Below are 21,714 nucleotides of genomic sequence, written 5' to 3' on the forward strand. Positions count from 1 at the left end.
GTGACCTTTTCAGGATGAAGTGGTACTGGTTTATTTGCTTGTGGATTTTCCGTTGCCCATTTTCAGCAATCCTGTGTATCGACTTATGCTGTCAGATGGAAGTGGGCTTCGTCTGTCCAAAAATCTTCCACGGCCAGTCATTGTCCACTTCCATGCGAACAAGAAATTCTAAAGCGAAGGTCTCTGTTGCTGGCAGGTCAACAGGAAGCAACTCGCGCACGTGGGTAATTTTGAATGGAAAAAAAAGAAGGGTGTTTCGTAGGGTTTTACGCACGGTGCTCACAGGTATGTCCAATGTTCGGGCAGTTCCCCGTGCACTACACGTTTGCACACCACCTCTCGTCTCCTCCTGCACTGCTGTGGCCACTGCTTCAAATGACGTCGAATCAATCCGTGTCCCCCCTTTACCATGTTGCACACCAAAAGAACCTGTCTTTTCGAATTTCCGAATTATTTTCTCCAGACCCACGGCAGTCAGCGGACCAACTCCTTTTTTCAAACCCTTCAGTGTCCGGAACTTATGCAGAGCGACGTTTGCACAGTCATCATTCTTGTAATATAGCTTTACAAGCAGAGCACGATCCTGGTTTGAAACAGTCATGGCGAATGTCGCAGATGCGAAAGGAGGAAAAGCCCTGTACCCGGCGTGTGTATACCAGCTTCAATGAGCCGTGCGCATGTGTTTTCATTTATGTATTCTGACACATAAAGCGCCATCTGTTAATCAATTTTCACACTATTTTTTTTCTTGTGCCATACGTATTCCCCCTTCTCCGATAATATTCCGCTGCAATTTGACATCATTCTGATCAGTGGTGTTATTTATATAGCGTTTTGAAAGTTTAAGTTTAATTATAAGCGCTCTGTATATCATCTAGGTCTGTCCAGTTACGTTAATTAAGCGACTGGGTTATGAAGTTTTTGGGCACAGCGAGTCTGATGTGGAGTGGGCCTGCTTATGCAGGCAGCACAGGAAGAGGCCGGCTGACCCCGCTGGGTGGCAGCCAGGACTAACAGCGCTGCGGATTTTTATTCCGCTTGCGCAGCTAGACGCGCTCGAGACCGCCTGTGCTCTGTGGTAAAGCCATACTCGTTTGTACCGCCGAGGCTTTCCAAAGTCGTTCTAGTAATAGTGTCGTTATCACAGGCGCCGTAGGCAAGATCCTAGGTGGCTGGCCTTCCGACGCATTCCTCCTACCTGTTTGAATCTACCAGTACCACGTGGATGTCTATGTACAACGTAGGGTTTTGTTGTGATGGTGAAGCCCGGTGCTTACATTCGGCCTAACAGGCCCAAGACTGCTGCCGGGGTTATCATCTACATCCGACAGACAGATCACTATCTAAACATCCCATCCGATGTACGATCACCACGTAAAGCATCATACTCTCTTCTCTCTCTCTCTCTCTCTCTCCCTCTCCCTCTCTCCCTCCCTCCCTTCATGAGTCCTTTCGCAGACATTTGGATTTAATGGAATGGTGGTCAGAAATGTTACCCTGTTTCGCAAGGTGTTTGCCGATTAGTATAATTTGCAGCGGGAATTGGAGGCGAGTAAACCAATAGGCTGCATCGAAATTAACCCGAGGTATCAGGAAGTAGCCGCCGTTACAGTCACGCTCTTGGATTTCCAGTTCGCATTCCACGATAGATAGCGTTTCAAAATATTTAGACAGCAGACTGTTAATGTAAGTTGTAAGATTTTAATACTTTGTCTGGTATTGAAATCTTTTGATATTATTTTCAGCAATTATTACAAAAATGTTCACCTTGGCGGGTTCAGGATATCAGCTCACCGATAGATGTTGTATGAAATTCACAAAAAGTATCGTCCTAAGCTAAAGAAAATACTTCAGCAACAAGGGACACTGATGAACACAAGTTTACCATGCTACGAGATACACAATACATTAAAAAAATTGGTTTGGGCTACATTGACCGAATGTAATAACTTACGTTTTTTTTCTCCTTTCTTTCCAGTAGTTTTTCCTCCTCTTTTTTTGTCCACCTATCTTTATCTGTTTCCCACTAGAAGCCCTTGAAACTTTTTTTCCTTGACCTTTTCTGCGTATCCCATTTCTTCCTCTGTTATTTCCATTTCTCACAGATCTTTTTTAGGTGTCCACAGAATACAAATCTTCTCTTCCTCATTGTATCTAGTACTCGTTCTAGTTTTTCATGAGCTTCTTTATTTCATCTTAATTTAGATTTCCTATTCTCATATTTTGGTACCAACATTTTCTGATTATTTTCCTTTCCTTGTTATACAGAGTTTTTGTTAACTGGAAAGCCCCTTTCACATTCCTTGCCCTTGCTAAGACAGCTACGTAGTCCATAGCATTTACTTGTATTATTTATTTCACTTACATACTTTCTAGCCTTTTTTTATTCATCTATAATCAGTTTCCATGTACACTCCTGGAAATGGAAAAAAGAACACATTGACACCGGTGTGTCAGACCCACCATACTTGCTCCGGACACTGCGAGAAGGCTGTACAAGCAATGATCACACGCACGGCACAGCGGACACACCAGGAACCGCGGTGTTGGCCGTCGAATGGCGCTAGCTGCGCAGCATTTGTGCACCGCCGCCGTCAGTGTCAGCCAGTTTGCCGTGGCATACGGAGCTCCATCGCAGTCTTTAACACTGGTAGCATGCCGCGACAGCGTGGACGTGAACCGTATGTGCAGTTGACGGACTTTGAGCGAGGGCGTATAGTGGGCATGCGGGAGGCCGGGTGGACGTACCGCCGAATTGCTCAACACGTGGGGCGTGAGGTCTCCACAGTACATCGATGTTGTCGCCAGTGGTCGGCGGAAGGTGCACGTGCCCGTCGACCTGGGACCGGACCGCAGTGACGCACGGATGCACGCCAAGACCGTAGGATCCTACGCAGTGCCGTAGGGGACCGCACCGCCACTTCCCAGCAAATTAGGGACACTGTTGCTCCTGGGGTATCGGCGAGGACCATTCGCAACCGTCTCCATGAAGCTGGGCTACGGTCCCGCACACCGTTAGGCCGTCTTCCGCTCACGCCCCAACATCGTGCAGCCCGCCTCCAGTGGTGTCGCGACAGGCGTGAATGGAGGGACGAATGGAGACGTGTCGTCTTCAGCGATGAGAGTCGCTTCTGCCTTGGTGCCAATGATGGTCGTATGCGTGTTTGGCGCCGTGCAGGTGAGCGCCACAATCAGGACTGCATACGACCGAGGCACACAGGGCCAACACCCGGCATCATGGTGTGGGGAGCGATCTCCTACACTGGCCGTACACCACTGGTGATCGTCGAGGGGACACTGAATAGTGCACGGTACATCCAAACCGTCATCGAACCCATCGTTCTACCATTCCTAGACCGGTAAGGGAACTTGCTGTTCCAACAGGACAATGCACGTCCGCATGTATCCCGTGCCACCCAACGTGCTCTAAAAGGTGTAAGTCAACTACCCTGGCCAGCAAGATCTCCGGATCTGTCCCCCATTGAGCATGTTTGGGACTGGATGAAGCGTCGTCTCACGCGGTCTGCACGTCCAGCACGAACGCTGGTCCAACTGAGGCGCCAGGTGGAAATGGCATGGCAAGCCGTTCCACAGGACTACATCCAGCATCTCTACGATCGTCTCCATGGGAGAATAGCAGCCTGCATTGCTGCGAAAGGTGGATGTACACTGTACTAGTGCCGACATTGTGCATGCTCTGTTGCCTGTGTCTATGTGCCTGTGGTTCTGTCAGTGTGATCATGTGATGTATCTGACCCCAGGAATGTGTCAATAAAGTTTCCCCTTCCTGGGACAATGAATTCACGGTGTTCTTATTTCAATTTCCAGGAGTGTATTTCGGTGCCTCCTTCGCATCTACCATACACCGTATTTATTAAAAGACGTACACAGGCTTTCTTTTGAAACTGTCTCTTGCAGGAGATTTATCTGCATTGCTGCATATTCTGTAGATTCAGCTAATATGGCGAGATCGTCTGCAAAAGCCAAACGACAACACCCTTTTCTCCCAGTTATGATTATTTAGAATCCCTTCTTTTTCTGTTATTTTCCTCCATCCCCTGATTACCTTTTCTTACACATAATTGAACAGCAGTGGGAACAGTCCATGTCCTTGTTCATAGCAATTTTTATCTCAGAAGCCTTGGAGATTTCAAATAAACATTTAATTTTGCATTTCGTGTTTGTTAGTGTGTCTTTCATGATTGTCGCTGATTTGATACAGTGAATAATAATAATAATAATAATACTTATTAATTATTATCATTATTATTTCCTTGTAGTTGTGTTCCGCCTATGCAACTACGCTACTTAAAAGGCTGTTTGTTTTTCATGCCTTATATGTTGCGTTCTCTTTTAATTATGAAGCATTCTCAGTCGCCTGTAATACCTATTTGTTGGGTGCACATATCAAGTATGTTGTATAATGTTCCCCGATGTAGTAGCAGAATACAGTTTTTCATTATTCTCTCATTCTTAGGTATTAAACGAATTTTTGCAGCGCAAGTTTCGTAAAGTTAAATTACTGGTTGGTTTTACTTATAATAATGTCTATACATAATACAGTTCGCTACACAATATGATAAACAAAGCAAGGCATATTGAAACTGAAGAAGCATGTAACTTTTAAACCTTCACCAAATTTCCACGAATTTCCGTTATCGATGAACTGTTCGAAACAAATCTGTTCGAAACAAATTTATTTAAATGGAACAGAGGTCCAAATCGAATTTCTTCTTTTATTACTTCCTTAGAAGTCTGATGGCAGTCAGTGCACCTAAACCGGTAACGCATTAATAAGAAAGGAATGGGACTTTATATTGTAGCATCGCTTCGTCCCAGCTGACATTATTTCAAAATTAAAAGAATTCAGTACAGCTCGGAATTCCAATTCATAGATTTGTACCAAACACCTACAACACGACTGCCTTGAAAGACCACACGAACTGAGCTAACCCACAGATATGGTTGACCTTTGAATGTACCAACACAACGAAAACCAAATTTCATTGATATCAATATCATCTATGTGTGGCGGAGTGGCCAAATCTCACCCAAGCCTTCTTATGTTTATTATAGAAAGTATGACCGTATGTGGTATGAAGCGAAATTCGTGATTTCTTGGTAGGGAGGACGAAGCATATTATGGAGTACGGAAAGTTAATACATGTGGAAGTAACATGAAGTGTGCCCCAGGGAAGTGTGTCGGGACCCTTGCTGATTATGCTGTATACTCGCATTAGTATCAGTGGTCACCGCCGACTTATTGCAGATGCTAGAGTTGTCTATAAAGAAGTAATATCTGAAAGAGCTGCTTAAACATTCAGCCAGAGTGGTGCAAGGCTGACAGTTTGCCTTATTTAAAAATGTTTAATACTGCACTTCACAAGACGAGAAAACATAGTATCCTATGACTAGAATATCAGCTAGAAAAAGCTGGAATTATGAAGTTCATACAAATAGCTGGGTATAACAATTTGTAGGAACATGAAATGGAACGAGCACATAGGTTCGGTCGTAGGTAAAGCAGGTGACAGACTTCGGTTCACTGATAGAATACTACGGATATGCAATCAGCCTATAAAGGAGGTTGCTTATAAAACACTGGTGCCACTCATCCTAGAGTGGAGGATCCGAAACAGATAGTACTAACAGAGGATACTGGACGTACACAATCAGGGACAATTAATGCTTACAAGTTTGTTCAACGCTTGCAAGTGCGCCACGGAAATGCTGAAAGGAATGAACTGGTAAGCGCTTACAGATAGACGCCTATTGTCTCGCCAAAGTCTCAAGAATCAACTTTAAGTCACAAATCTCGCAATATAGTACTACCTGCTACGTATCGCTGCCGTAGGGATTGCAAAGAGAAGATTACGTTAATTATAGCGCGCACAGTGGCGTTTAAGCTATTAGTCTCCCTGCGCTCAGTGCGTGAATGGGACGGGGCAAAGCCCTAATAAGTGCTACAATGGGATGTACGCTCTGCCACACCCAGCGCAGCGGTTTGCACAGTATGGATGTACATGTAGATGCAATCCTTTCCTTCGAGACCGTAATGTCGAAGTAGTTCGCCCGTGGCGAGCAAAGTTCACAGTCTTCCTTTTTTTAAAAAGTGGGTGTTAGAGTAGGTTGCGGCTTGTCAGACTTGTTGGTGTCAAGCGATGTGACTGCGGCAGGATATGAGCGGGGAGCCGCGAGATGGCAAGTGGGACAGGCAGCAGGCAGCAGCTGGTGAAGGGCAGCGGGCCTCGCCTCGCCTTGGCGCCAAGGCTGGCGCGAGCCGGACTGGCTCCAGGCTCCAGCGTCTACTGCAGCTACCAGCTGGCAGGTGGCTACAAGCCGCCAGCCGGCTACCAGTTACCAGCTGCCAGCTGGCTACTAGCTACCAAGTTGGCTACCAGCTGGCTATGAGTGGCTACGAGCCACCAGCTGGCTATGAGCTCCCAGCTGGCTGCAAGCTATCATTTGGCTACTAGCTACCATCTGGCTATAGACTACTAGTTGGCTGTCTACCTGCTAGCTACAAGCTACCTGGCCTACCACCTCCCCTCCTCTTCGCGCTCTCTTACACAGCACATCCTGTGCCATAGTTCTACCCTCGCGTTGGCCCTGTTGTGTTCTCTTCTACTGCATCACATTCACCTCTTTTATTTAATGATGAAAAGCTTAGCTTTCGCCACAAGTCACGACCTTGAAATTACGATTTACAAAACATATCCTGTAAACACAAACGCTAACAGTAGGCTGACAGATCTTTAAGGGGGCACGTTGGTGAAAAACACACTATTTCAAAAATGTGCCAAATCCACAGTTTTGGAGACATGACAATGAATTTTTGTAGCACGCTTTGCATGAAAGTAACACATTTACATATAAAATCCTTTGATTATATATTTTCAACGTTTTTTGAATGAAATTTGAAGTTTTATTTAAATAAAATATATGTTCGTTTTTCTCTGAAAGTATTCAAGACATTTCTACAAAAATTTCTCCGTTCCATCTCTTTATATGTTGTAAGCTTCTGTCATGAGGTTTTTGGAATAGGTCAAATAGGAGAAATATTATAATTTTTTAATTATAATTCCACAAGTACAATTTTAAATTCATGCAAAATTCCAAGCACTTTGCCCGATATCTCAGCTTGCAATTAGAATTTCAAAATTTGCTCTTGAAACAACGTTTATTAGTAAGGATGCTATAGGAAACGGAAGTTACGGCATACATTTTGAGACACTCTCTATACGCTGTCTGTGATCTGTGCAGCCCCGTATGTATTGGCAACGGCTGTAAAATTACCAGCCTCTCTTAATACACTTTTCATGCAATATTAACTAAATTGTTAAATACACTCGTCTTTGCTGTTGGCAAATTTGAATAAATGAGAAGAACAGTGGCTCATAAGGAAATGGATTGTTGCTCGTACCGGATATAAATTACCTACTGCTTACTGAAATCAGAAACGGGATGCATCTTTAAAACAGTAAAGGCTGCTGAGTAGAGATGATTATTGCCAAGAAAGTGGCAAGCCTTGCTACGCAATTGTGATAGATGCACTTCATAAATGAAGGTTTATTCGCTACTTGCAAATATCTTTTTACAGGAATCACGGACAAAGACGTCACTAAATCCTTTTTAGGATTATTTTTTTAAGAATACACTGCACACACTGAGAGACAAAAGTCATGGAATACCTCCTAATATCGTGTCGGACCTCATTTTGCCCGGCGTAGTGCGGCAACTCGACGCGAGACCGACTCAACAAGTCGATGGAAGACCTCAACAGAAATATTGAACCATGCTACCTTTCTAGCCTTCCATAATTGCGAAAGTGTTGCCGCTGAAGGATTTTGTGCACGAGCTCATCTCTCGATTATGTCCCATAAATGTTCGATGGGTGGCCAAATCATTCGCTAGAACTCTCCAGAATATTCTTCAAGCCAATCGCGGACAATTGTGGCTCGGTGACATGGCACATTGTTATCTATGAAAATGCCGCCATTGGTTGGGAACATTAAGCCCATGAATGGCTGCAAATGGTCTCCAAGTAGCCGAACATATCTATTTCCAGTCAATGATCTGTTCAGTTGGACCAGAGGACCCAGACCATTCCATGTAAACACAGCCCACACCATTATGGAGCCATCACCAGCTTGCACAGTTCCATGTTGACAACGTAGGTCCATGGCATCGTCGGGTCTGCGCAACACTCGAACCTTACCATTAGCCCTCACCAACTGGAATCTGGTCTCATCTGATCAGACCACCGTTTTCCGGTCGTCCAGTGTCCACCCGATACGGTCACAAGCCCAGGGAAGGCGCTGTAGGCGATGTCGCAAAGGTTCTGGCTTCTGTCGTCTGCTTCCATACCGCACTGACGCAAGATTTCGCCGCACTGTTCTAACGGAAATTTTCGTCGTTCGTCCCACATTGATTTCTGCGGTTATTTCATGCAGTGTTGCTTGTCTGTTAACACTGGCAACTCTACGCAAAAGCCGCTGTTCTCATTCGACCACTGCGTTGTCCATGGTGAGAGCTAATGCTTCATATTTGGTATTCTAGGCAAACTCTTGATACTGTCGAACTCGGAATACCAAATTGCCAAACGTTTTCCGAAGTGGAATGACCTATGGGTCTAGCTCCAACTACTTTTCCGTATTCAAAGTCTACTAATTGCCGTCGTGCGCCGATAACCACATGGAAGACCTTTCCACATGAACCACCAGAGTACAAATGCAGCTCCTCCAACGCACTACCCTTTTATGCCTTGTGTGCGCGATACTATCGCCGTCTGTGTATGTACATGTCACAGTCCCATGACTTTTGTCACTTCAGTGTGTATCTGTGATAGAACAGTTTATGGTTTGCTGGTGCGGTCCAGCAGACTTTTCTTCCACGCACGTTTCGCTGTTCGAGAAGTTGGTGAGCCGTAGGTAGCACATATTTGAGCTCGTGTTTCCTGTTTGACCCAGCGAGGGCGGCGATTCAAATTCCGTCTGGTCATCCAGATTTATGTTTTTCGTGATTTCTCCAAATCGATTGAGGTGAACACCGAGATGATTCCTTCGAAAGGGTAGAGCCGATTTCCTCCCCGAGTTGGAGCTCGTGCCCCGCCACTAATGACCTCGTCTTCGACTGGGAGTTAAACCCCAACCTTCCTTCTGTTTTGCGAGATGGGTCGCAAATATTGACGGTGCCGCGCCGTGGCGTCTTCAGTCCGTGTTGTAGGGAGAATGTGCCCTTCTGTTTTTGGCTCAAATGGCTCTGAGCACTATGGGACTTAACATCTGAGGTCATCAGTCCCCTAGACTTAGAACTACTTAAACCTAACTAACCTAACGACATCACACACATCCATGCCCGAGGCAGGATTCGAACCTGCGACTGTAGCGGTCGCGCGGCTCCAGACTGTAGCGCCTAGAACCGCTCGGCCACCTTCTGTTTTTATTTGCTTATCCTGTGTCTATGTGGGAGGGGTCGGCGTGTCGGAGTTGACGAAACAATGAAAAAGTGTTTTTTAGTACCAGTGATCCATATGCATAAAAAGAAAACTGTAGTTAACCCTACTGTGTAAGCAAGAGTTGTCATACAGACCGTATTTAGATACAGAAAACCGAGGCTAGTCACTTCTTGAAATATTTGCTTATTCCCTCAAAGCAATATACATCTTCATTTCCGTAACGTGATGCCGGATATTGGCTCTGCGACAAGAATGTAGATAAAAAATCTTTAATGTATCGCCTTGAGTGATAATTATATGGCGAGTTGTATCGAATGGGTACTGCGACAGTATGCGTGGCAGTGTAGTTCTCACCCACATGACAACTTCCTTGTGAATTACCTATTGGCTACATATTAATTACTTTTCAGTACAAACATGAACAATAACTGTCGCGATAAATTCTCTAGTATCCAGTATGTTCTGTACAATTGGTACATATTACTATGGCCTTTAGTCAAACATATAAAAATATTTCCCTCAGAAATAATTTTTTGTTTTTTGTGCATACAATACTATCGTTGCATTGGCAAATGCATTGACTTAAGCTGATGTTAACATGAGGTGCTGCCAGCATTGACGGTCCCTCATCCTGGGGCCGTCTATTCATGTTGTAGAGAGACTGTGTCATTCAGTTTTTAATTACTTGTCCTGTTTCTGTGAGGGAGATTTGAGAGTGTCCCGATTTTCAAACTTATTTCACATTTCAATTGCACATTTCGGGACACGAGTTCCGTATCAAAATTTTATCTACTAAGCTCCCACTACAACCTGTAATAGGAATTGTGAAACGCCCTTAATATATAACGTAAACGCTGATGCAGTTTATTGCAGCTATCGTGATAATATGTACAAGAGCTTTAAATTTAATGGCCAGAACTTTTTTTTATCATGACGTCATGACTTTTTTTAAGAAATGTCGAGGGCCTTGCTGCTGTGGTAACACAGGTTTCCGTCAGATCACCGAAGTTATGCACTGCCGGGATTTGCTGGCACTTGAATGAGGCCGCGCGGGATTAGCCGAGCGGTCTTGAGCGCTGCAGTCATGGACTGTGCGGCTGCTCCTGGTGGAGGTTCGAGTCCTCCCTCGGGCATGGGTGTGTGTGTTTGTCCTTAGGATAATTTAGGTTAAGTAGTGTGTAAGCTTAGAGACTGATGATCTTGGCAGTTAAGTCCCATAAGATATCACACACATTTTTGAACTTGAATGAGTGACCGTCCGGGTTGCCGGGCGCTGTTGGCAAGCGGTGTGCACTCAGCCCTTCTGAGGCCAATTGAGGCGCTACTTGATTGAGCAGTAGCGGCTCCGGTCACGAAAATTGACAACGGCCGGGAGAGTGATGTGCTGACCACATGACCCTCCATATCGGCACGTAGTGGCGCCTGTGGGCTGAGGATGACATGGAGTTCGGCCAGTACCGTTCGACCTTCAAGGCCTGTTCGGACGGAGCTTGCTCGTTTCTTTAGAAATACACTTAACAATAGAAAGCTTAGCTGTTTAGTTACACAACACAAGAATTATTCACTGGCAGCTTACTGACTTCTAACAGAGACATAACTGTAATTAAGAATTACGAAGATTGAGTGATCGGGTGGAGGAGGGGGGGGGGGGGGCGAAGGAGATTGGTCGATTAGTTCATCCCAGTGCAGTAGACCAACATCTACATCTACATCTACATCCATACTCCGCAAGCCACCAGACGGAGTGTGGAGGAGGGTACTTTGAGTACCTCTATCGATTCTCCCTTCTATTCCAGTCTCGTATTGTTCGTGGAAAGAAAGATTGTCGGTATGCCTCTGTGTGGGCTCTAATCTCTCTGATTTTATCCTCACGGTCTCTTCGCGAGATATACGTAGGAGGGAGCAGTATACTGCTTGACTCCTCGGTGAGGGTATGTTGTCGAAACTTCAACAAAAGCCCGTACCGAGCTACTGAGCGTCTCTCCTGCAGACTCTTCACTGGAGTTTATCTATCATCTCCGTAACGCTTTCGCGATTACTAAATGATCCTGTAGCGAAGCGCGCTGCTCTCCGTTGGATCTTCTCTATCTCCTCTATCAAGCCCGTCTGGTACGTGTCCCACATTGGTGAGCAATATTCAAGCAGTGGGCGAACAAGTGTACTGTAACCTACTTCCTTTGTTTTTGGATTGCATTTCCTTAGAAAAAAAATTGTTTTACAGTTCAGGCTGGTCAGTGAGAAGGTGGAAACAAACAAATATTTCAAAAAATTGCTGTCTGCAGTTTTTTGTACTTACATTTAATATGCAGTCATGGGTTCAAGAACATTCATAATGGATAAGCTTAACATAATGTTTATGATTTTTATAGCGATATGCCGTATTTTCCATGGGATGGAAGAGGAATTATCTCGGACGTTTCTGACATTTGTACCGTCGATCTACAGCAGAAAATGGAAATGACGTTGCCGAATACCGATTCCGGTTACAGCAGTACGGGGCACGACATGAGGTAACAAGCAGATGAGTGGAGACAGAGCGTGGATCTGACGTGACTGGTGTGACCGGCGGAGGCTGGGAGCCGTCGGGCGGCGCGGCCCACGCAACAGGTTAGCGGCGAAAGTGGCGGAGGAGGCCCGGCGCTAGCGACACGCCGCGCCGCGCCGCCACTCGGCCGTTTCACCCGCGCGCTACCGGGGCGCGCTCACTGCCGGAGGACCGCCTTCTCTCCCCTCTCATTAGCCAGAAGAAGCTTCTCAATACCAGTCCACTTGCCGTCGGCATCAGTCCCAAGACTGGTTTGATGCAGTATCCACGCGAGCCAAATCTTGTGTAACCTTTTTTTTTCGTATCTGCATATTACTGCATCGATTTGAAACTATTTTCTCCGCTTACGTACGCCCGCTCCTCACACATCCTTCCTCCATTACCGAATTATTGCTTTGTGCATAAGTATCTGTCCTGTGAACGTATCCCTCCTTTAGCCAATTTGTGCCATCTAGCTTATTCCTCCCCATTTCGATTCCGTGATTCTTCATTAATTAATCTGTCCACTCACCTAATTTTGAGCATTATTGTGCAACACGACAGTTAAAAAACTTACATCATTTGAGTGAGAAAGGAGATTGCCTCAGATTGCAATTAAATACTCTTCATTTTATTTCACGATGGACGATTTTGAAGCTTCTTGCCTCATCATCAGATGTATCGGATACACAGGAAAAGATCAGATAGAAACGGATACGTAAGCTTTTTCGAAATTAGACTTTTTTCTGAAGGCTGTATTGAAAAATTCTTCGTACTAAATTATATTATTAAATGTTACTTAATAGAATTAATAACTCAGTGTGCTAAGTGTATACGTTCGTTGACTTTTTTATATTTTCCACTCTTTGCGTTTCGATCGTTTGAATATTTTGAAGTCGTATCGGGCACGAAATATTAATGCTTAAAAAGTAATTTTTCTTACACAAAAGTTTTATTACATCTTAAATGTTTATAAACTTCAACTTTTTCGTAAACTCACCTTGTCTGTCAAAGAATTACTGAAACCTGCTGCTCGCTGCAAAGCCTTGAATTTGCTGCCATCGGTCTCAAGTCTTCATAAAGTTATTATAAATATCTTTTCCCGCTCTCATTTTTGTCTTATTGCACAGATGCTTTATATTCAGTTGCTCTGCATATTTGTACACTACATTTAAGAATTCGGCTTTTTAACATGGTCGTTCTGCACTGTTTCCTGTTCATTACTGAATATTCTCGAGAAGAATGTATTATCTCCTAAAACAGGTTTCACGGCTGCATCGTCGTTTTTCCGTAAAGCTTTAAGTCTACCACTTAATGTACTCCTTGGAACTCAACATTTCTCCCTCGCTTCCCTGACTGTCATTTCAAGAAGCCCGAGGTTTTCTACGCTTTCGTTCATGCTACTTTCTTGTCCGACACAACCCTAACGTGCTGCTGTGCCACTTTACAATCCCCAGTGTCCTTAGTTCGGGTACATATTGTCACAGCTAACAATAAAAAATGCAATATATTACTTACTTCCAGAATGAGATTTTCACTCTGCATTATTACTTACTTGCAAACACAGCACAAGAATCCAAAGTTAAATTGTACACCTAAAAACTCACTAGGTACACCCTAAAATGCACAGTTATTTCGATTCAAAATCACGTTAGAAGTGTTGTCCCTCCATAGTTCACACGGCAGTGGAGCAACAGAAAAGTTCAGAAACAGCTCTTGTCCGATATAATCCGCCGTCCGAGACCAACCGACCTTTCCATATGTAATGAACCGATATGCGTCTTATTCATTTTAGGACTATGTCTCAGAACATAGAATCACGTCCTTCAGTAATGTGCAGTGTCGAACCAGCGGCTCCCAGTGCAGCTGCGAGTAACTGATTCGATAATGCGCGTTACTGGGCAACTGATGTCTCTAAGAGATGGTCCTGAGATGAATATACTGCGCATCAATTCCATTATACTTATCAGGTACATCTGACTATGAGGCTAGACTCTTGAAATCGACTATTGTATAATAAAATTAAGAGAATTTAATTGCAGTTTCAGGCAGTTGTAGCTCCATCAGCTATGGGAAATTTAAAAATATTTTCTGTTATTGTAATAGCTGTATCGTTTTTTGATCATATTTCATTTCTGTATAAGACTACATTTAAAACATTTTAAAAAGGTTTTCTAACACGTAAATTTCTGTTAGCAGTTACTACATTTCTCTTACTCATGAATACTTTTCTTGTTCTTGCAAGTCTACATTTCATATTCTCTTTACTTCCGCCGTCGTCAGTTATCTTGCTGCCTAAATAGAAAAAGCTCGTGTATCACTTTTAGCGTCTCATTTTCTAATCCAATTCCCCACGCTATCAACTGAAATAATTCGACTACACTCCATCGCCGCAGTTGTACTTTTACTTTTCATCTTATTAGCTCCTGATAACAAATTTGAAGTAGCATGTAGCTATGATATACACGTAGATCAATATTTAAAAAAGGGGGAGGTTACTTTATACTGTGTTAGACCGTTCAAGTCTTATTGGTTCTTCACTCACTGTTCAAAATGAGAAGAAATAGGCCACGCGTGTCTTACTCTTAGATCTACCTAGAGCCGTAGGAGATTCTCTACAGGCGAACTGAAATCAACCTACACTATGTGATCAAAAGTATCCGGACACCCCAAAAAACATACGTATTTCATATTAGGTGCATTGTGCTGCCACCAACTGCCAGGTACTCCACATCAGCGATCTCAGTAGTCATTACATATCGTGAGCGACCAGAATGGGGCGCTCCGCAAAACTCACGGACCTCGAACGTGGTCGGGTGGTTGGGTGTCACTTGCGTCATACGTCTGTGGGCGAGATTTGCACACTCCTAAACATCGCTAGGTCCACTGTTTCCGATGTGATAGTGAAGTGGAAACGTGAAGGGACACGCACAGCACAAAAGCGTACAGGCCGACCTAGTCTGTTGATTGACAGAGACCGCCGACTGTTGGAAAGGATCGTAATGTGTAAGTGGCAGACATCGATCCAGACCATCACACAGGAATTCCAAACTGTATCAGGATCCACTGTAAATACTATGACAGTTGGGCGGGAGGTGAGAAAACTTGGATTTCATGGTCGAGCCGCTGCTCATAAGCCACACACGATCACGCCAGTAAATGCCAAACGACGCTTCGCTTGGTGTACGGAGCGTAAACATTGGACGATTGAACAGTGAAAAAACGTTGTGTGGAGTGACGAATCGCGGTACACAATTTGGCGAACCGATGGCAGGGTGTGGGTATGGCGAATGCCCGGTGAACGTCATCTGGCAGCATGTGTAGTGCCAACAGTACAATTTGGAGGCGGTGGTATTATGGTGTGATCGGGTTTTTCATGAAGGGAGCTTCCACCCTTTGTTGTTTTGCATGGCACTATTACAGCACAGACCTACAATGATGTTTTAAGCACCTTCTTGCTTCCCATTGTTGAAGAGCAATTCGGGGATGGCGACTGCATCTTTCAACACGATCGAGCACCTGCTCATAATGCACGGCTTATGGCGGAGAGGTTACACGACAGTAACATCACTGTAACGGACTGGCCTCCACAGAGTCCTGACCTGAATCTTACAGAACACCTTCGGGATGTTTTGGAACGCCGACTTCGTGCCAGGCCTCACCGACCGATATCGATACCTCTCCTCAGTGCAGCACTCCGTGAAGAATGGGCTGCTATTCCTCAAGAAACCTTCCAGCACCTGACTGAACGTATGCCTGAGAGAGTGAAAACTGTCATCAGGGCTAAGGGTGGGCCAACGCCTTACTGAATTCCAGCATTACCGATGGAGGGCGCTACGAACTTGTAAGTCATTTTCGGCCATTTGACTGGATACTTTTGATCACATAGTGTGTATATAGGAGTAAACCTCGATGACAAATCTGTGAGGGCGGACTCAAGACAGATGCAACCACGGCTGCTCTGGAGTTCTGCTGCTCACACTAGAAGATGACAAAATTGAAGAGAGATCATCTTCATCGGTGACTTTCGGTCTCCTCGCTCTTGAGATGCAGACAAGCGACAAGGCTGTGGTGGTAACAGGTGGCACCAGGCAGGCGTGTGCTCTTCCCACTTTCCTCTCATCAGGCCATCTCGCTGTTGCGCTGCTCGCTACCACTGTAATTGCCGCGCGCTTTAATTGCCAGTCTACAAAACCCTCGCTCACTTTACTCTCGTTGCTTTCCAAATAGCCCGTTCTCGTCCTCTTCGTTACTCGGTAATATTTTTCACGACAGCTGAAAACATCGAGTGTTTCGAAACGTGATAGTAAGGTAAGCGTATTTTGTTTTATGAATAATGCTCACAATGCTATGTACCGATGTAGTGAGGAATTTATGGATTTTTTAAAACGTAGATGTGTAGTTTTCTACTGGAATTCGAGAACCACTGAAAAAAAGGGCCTTCATGATATGACTCCTGTTATCGTTATTAGTCATCCTTTTCGCGAAAACAAGCGGTGGAAGTGCTAGATATGACAGGTTCCGCCCCGTTACACCATGTTTACTCAACAACTGGGAGCTGTGTCGTGCTGGCTGTAGGGCTATGGAAGGAACGAATAGTCCACCTTGGTAGCTGGGAGGTCAGCGCGCTAGATCGCAAACTGGCGTGGCCCGGGTTAGATTCCCGGCCGGGTCGGAGATTTTCTCCGCTAGAAGACTGTGTGTTGTGTTTTCCTCACGTTCGTATTGCCGTAACTGACTAGAAAATAGTCTCCTATACGCTATCGCATCGCCTTTCCATGACTGAAACGCCTTAGTGGGCAAGCCCGGAAAGCCAATAAATTGAAATAAAAAAAAGTAACGACTCAGTGTCGTACCGTGTGTATTCAGTCTTGTCCAGACTGGCACCAGTTACAATATATTCGTTTCTGGTTACTTCCTTTACTGAACGTCATTACTGATTTAGCCATTACTCACAAACACTTTTTTGCGAGTCTCCCAACTTTGGGCATAACTGTGCTCGTGAATACGCCGCTGAAGTGGGATATCCTTTCCGAACACACTGATGAAGTCGAAATTGCTGTACTGGCATTAAATGTAACAGCTGAAGTCGCGATTGTTGAATTCGTCAGATCAAAATAATTTCAAGAAATTTGTTTGCATGGCCACCTGCTGCAGTAGCTGTTATGTTCGAGAGTTGTTTGAGTTTTCTGTCTGAAGCGTACCCCATTTTAAGAGTGTTTTGCACCAAAAGCACTTCGCTTTTATTTACGAAAAAAACCACTAGTGGTCGTTCTTTAAATACACTTCTACATTTTTGCTTCTTACAGATTTTAAAGTTTTCTTTCATGCATGTGTTTTATAATTTATAATTTACTTCGGGTTTTATTGCTCGCTATTACATGTCCTGAAGTCCAGAGGTTTATCCCTCGTCGTTAAGATAGAGGAGCTCGACTTTAAGCTATTTGTGGAATGTTTTTGTAAAGTGTAATTTTCGTAAAATAAGTCAACCTATACTCTCGTGGTCACTAGTATGCTGTGACTGCCTATGATTACGTCACCTTGCATCATCATATTTCATCCATACGAGCCAGCAACTACGTCACTCTATTATAGCTAGTACTGTATCTATTATATAAACTTGTGCTACATACAGGGTGATCACCCTGCATCATTATACATTTTATCCATACGAGCCAGCAACTACGTCATTCTGTTGTAGCTATTACTGTATCTCTTATGTAAACTTGTGCTACATACAGGGTGATAAAGCTGCTCGTACAAAGGGCTTTATGTAGCCTGTAACGTCTTCCAGTACCACGTGCAAGATTTTCGTATTCGCTCGCTCGCAGTGTGCGTGCAAATTATTAATCCTACAGAAGAAAAGAACAGGATCTTTGTGCAGGAAGTTTATTCTCGTTAAATTTTGTACTGGAGAACGTTTTCGCTAGAATTTTTAAGTTGTTCAAGAAAAACACGTTTGAAAGTCACTTTTGTACGTATTTCTTGAATAATTCGAAAAACACGGCCTCTAGTGAAAATGTATCCCCGTACAAAATTTATATAAATTACATTTCCCACAGAAAGATTCTGTCCATATTTCTGTATAACTGGTGTTAAGGTGTTACGGGCTGCATAAAACCCAGCGCTAGGGGCAGCTTGATCACGCTGTATATAACATTTACATGTACGTGTTTATTCACTTGTACGAGCGTGAACGAGTTACATTCTCTATGAGTGAAAATGCGACGGACGTGAGGAAGATAACTACGATTGTGTGGTAACCGAGCTGTGAGCTGAGGCGGGCCCGAGTGTAACCTGTTGGCTGTTTCCGTCTGTGGCAGGAGCGCGGCGGCGCCGGCGGCTCGTGTTGAGACCGTGGCCGCAGCCGCCACAGCCGCGCGCCATGGAGAACCACGACTCGTGGGTGAGTTGTCTGCCGGTCCGTCGTGTGGGCCGCAATTAACCACGGCTGTGGGCTGGGTCCTGCTAGCGCGCCCTGCCTTGGGCGTTGTAGCGTAAATAACCCCGTAACCCTTGTAGACTCGGCTAGCTCTTGTCAGTCCGCCTACATAGATAAGGGTGCTCCTGTGTGAAATACTAACGTAGTTTAGAAAACCGTTGCAGTCACAAACGTAACACTGGGTTCAAATTAACCTTAGAGAAATAGACTAAGCGCACAGGTTAATAACAAATAACCGCTTTTAGGTTGCTTGTGTTGGTGATGGATGTTACTTTTAAGGAAGCGCAGACAGCTTAGAGTACTGCTGCAGAGACACAGCACAAAAATTTTTGAAAACAATTCTATGTGTGTTCCTAATGATTATACACTACTGGCCATTAAAATTGCTACACCAAGAAGAAATGCAGATGATAAACGGGTATTCATTGGACAAATGCATTATACTAGAACTGACATTTTCACGCAATTTGGGTGCATAGGTCCTGAGAAATCAGTACCCAGAACAACCACCTCTGGCCGTAATAACGGCCTTGATACGCCAGGGCATTGAGTCAAACAGAGCTTGGATGGCGTGTACAGGTACAGCTGCCCATGTAGCTTCATCACGATACCACAGTTCATCAAGAGTAGTGACTGGCGTATTCTGACGAGCCAGTTGCTCGGCCACCATTGACCAGACGTTTTCAATTGGTGAGAGATCTGGAGAATGTGCTGGCCAGGGCAGCAGTCGAACATTTTCTATATCCAGAAAGGCCCGTACAGTACCTGCAACATACGGTCGTGCATTATCCTGCTGAAATGTAGGGTTCTGCAGGGATCGAATGAAGGGTAGAGCCACGGGTCGTAACACATCTGAAATGTAACGTCCACTGCTCAAAGTGCCGTAAATGGGAACAAGAGGTGACGGCAGTGTGGTGATGAGGAATACACGCTTCCAATGTGCGTTCACCGCGATGTCGCCAAACACGGATGCGACCATCCTGATGCTGTAAACAGAACCTGGATTCATCTGAAAAAATGACGTTTTGCCATTCGTGCACCCAGGTTCGTCGTTGAGTACACCATCGCAGGCGCTCCTGTCTGTGAAGCAGCGTCAAGTGTAACCGCAGCCATAGTCTCCGAGGTGATAGTCCATACTGCTGCAAACGTCGTCGAACTGTTGGCGCAGATGGTTGTTGTCTTGCAAACGTCCCCATCTGTTGACTCAGGGATCGAGACGTGGCTCCACGATCCGTTACAGCCATGCGGATAAGATGCCTGTCATCTCGACTGCTAGTGAGTAGTGATACGAGGCCGTTGGGGTCCAGCACGGCGTTCCGTATTACCCTCCTGAACCCACCGATTCCATATTCTGCTAACAGTCATTGGATCTCGATCAACGCGAGCAGCAATGTTGCGATACGATAATCCGCAATTGCGATAGGCTGCAATCCGACCTTTATCAAAGTCTGAAACGTGATGGTAAGCGTTTCTCCTCCTTACACGAAGCATCACAACAACGTTTCACCAGGCAACGACGCTCAACTGCTGTTTGTGTATGAGAAATCGGTTGGAAACTTTCCTCATGTCAGCACGTTGTAGGTGTCGCCACCGGCGACAACCTTGCGTGAATGCTCTGAAAAGCTAATCATTTGCATATCACAGCATATTCTTCCTTTCGGTTAAATTTCGCGTCTGTAGCACGCCATCTTCGTGGTGTAGCAATTTTATTGGCCAGTAGTGTACTATTATGCTGTTTATTTAACTATCGATCAAAAGCGAGGCATTTCATTTAGGTCGCCCCATACCATTCATTGATACTGATTTCAAGGTGCGCAATCTTGAATGCTCCGCTTTGTACGCACACGTAATTTAGCAGCCAATTTGTCATTTTTCTAATACATCCATTCGGAAATACAGTGGAGTTTCTTCGAAAAACAATTCCCTAAGACTCAAGAACAAGTCCTTTTCCTTTCAAAGGAAGCCTTAGATCAGGCATTCGGAAAGACGTAATTTTATCACTTTTGTGAGAGATGTGTTGTAACGAAGCGACGTGACGTGCCTGTTTTAGAAGAATGTCTGTTATATTTTCTGTCAATTAATCTTGGTTTATTTTCCCACTACGAGCAGTCACAGTAAGGCGTCGGCTGCTTCTCTAAAATTTGCTGCTTAGCCCTATTATCGCTAGTTTTCTAATAATACACACTCCACGAAGCATTATATGTATTTGCAGAATACAAGTTCACGGCAACAGAATCCTTTAGCTACACAAGCAACAAATTTGTGCATACGTCGACCTTGAGCAGTTCCTCCAAGTGATCAAATCTGTTGCATGGCTGTAGTGCACTGCTAACCCTACCTCCGCAGGGAAGGTTCAGTGTATAAAGACTCTCGTGTTGCGTGCGACGGAGAACTGAGGAATGTACTGACGTTAATACGTCCGCCCCCATAGCTTCTGACGACCGCACTAAGTATTCAGGTTGACTCGCTGGAACAGCCTAGGGTTTTTCCTTGATTTCACAAATGAAACGGCCGCACCCGGCCTCTTGGGGACGATGCAAGGAAAATATTCGTACATCACCAAAAAGCTGCTATTAATAATACTTTATTGTGCAACTCGTGCATCAAGTGAACCTGGAATACGGTAAATTAAGTATTCTGATTTACGTAGAATGACGAAGTTTCTCACATAAGGGGTGTTCAAAAATTTAACACGTAAACTGACTGATACGATTATGAGGACAACAAATAACGTATTTAGGTATGCAACCAGCTGTTGAAGTGAATACATAGAATCCAGGTCATTCGTAGTGACTGAGAACAAAACAATATTTGAAATGTTTCAGTCTTTTATGATTCTAATCAGTGTGAAAATAATTATTCAAAGTGAACACTATTAACTTTAGCGCCGAGCCAGTGACGCCTTAGCGAGGGGTCCCGTATTCGATGGGAAATGTGTGGCGCGGTGTGCGTGTGTTCGCTTCAGGTAGTCTTGCAACTGACTCCTCTTCTGAGTCCGCGGGGTTAGAATACACTTAGGTTTCCGTACAGCTCCACAGAAAGAAGTCCAGTGGAATAATGTCTGCGGATATTGAAGGCCGATGTAAACGTTCCTCCGGCCGATCTGTCGATTGCCGGAAGTGTGGGTCAACGCCGCACTTTCTGTTTCTGCAAAGCCGATAATGTTACCAGGTTCTCTTCCAAGAACTGTCTGTACATTGGCCACCTGAGTCGCGGAGGCAACATATAGGACCCAAGCAAATAGTCTTCCACGGTACACGCCCACATGATTCCTAACCTCGCCCACATAAT

The 21,714-nt window shown here is 44.6% G+C and overlaps 1 protein-coding gene across 9 annotated transcripts in view; it reads left to right on the forward strand.

Annotated features, from left to right (window-relative positions):
* The window catches only part of LOC124605184 (myb-like protein P), a 456,687-nt gene that overhangs the window by 239,236 nt on the left and 195,737 nt on the right, over window positions 1-21,714 (forward strand). For 2 of the 9 annotated variants that reach the window (XM_047136763.1, XM_047136755.1), the window contains one exon: window positions 18,305-18,387. The exons of the other annotated variants lie outside the window; for them this stretch is intronic. In XM_047136763.1, the coding sequence (XP_046992719.1) occupies window positions 18,367-18,387 (21 nt within the window). In that variant the 5' untranslated portion in view covers window positions 18,305-18,366. The remainder of the gene's footprint in view (window positions 1-18,304; window positions 18,388-21,714) is intronic. 9 annotated transcript variants of the gene reach the window in all.

This window comes from Schistocerca americana, chromosome 1, assembly GCF_021461395.2.
Source record: "Schistocerca americana isolate TAMUIC-IGC-003095 chromosome 1, iqSchAmer2.1, whole genome shotgun sequence".
Taxonomy (NCBI): Eukaryota; Metazoa; Arthropoda; class Insecta; order Orthoptera; family Acrididae; genus Schistocerca; species Schistocerca americana.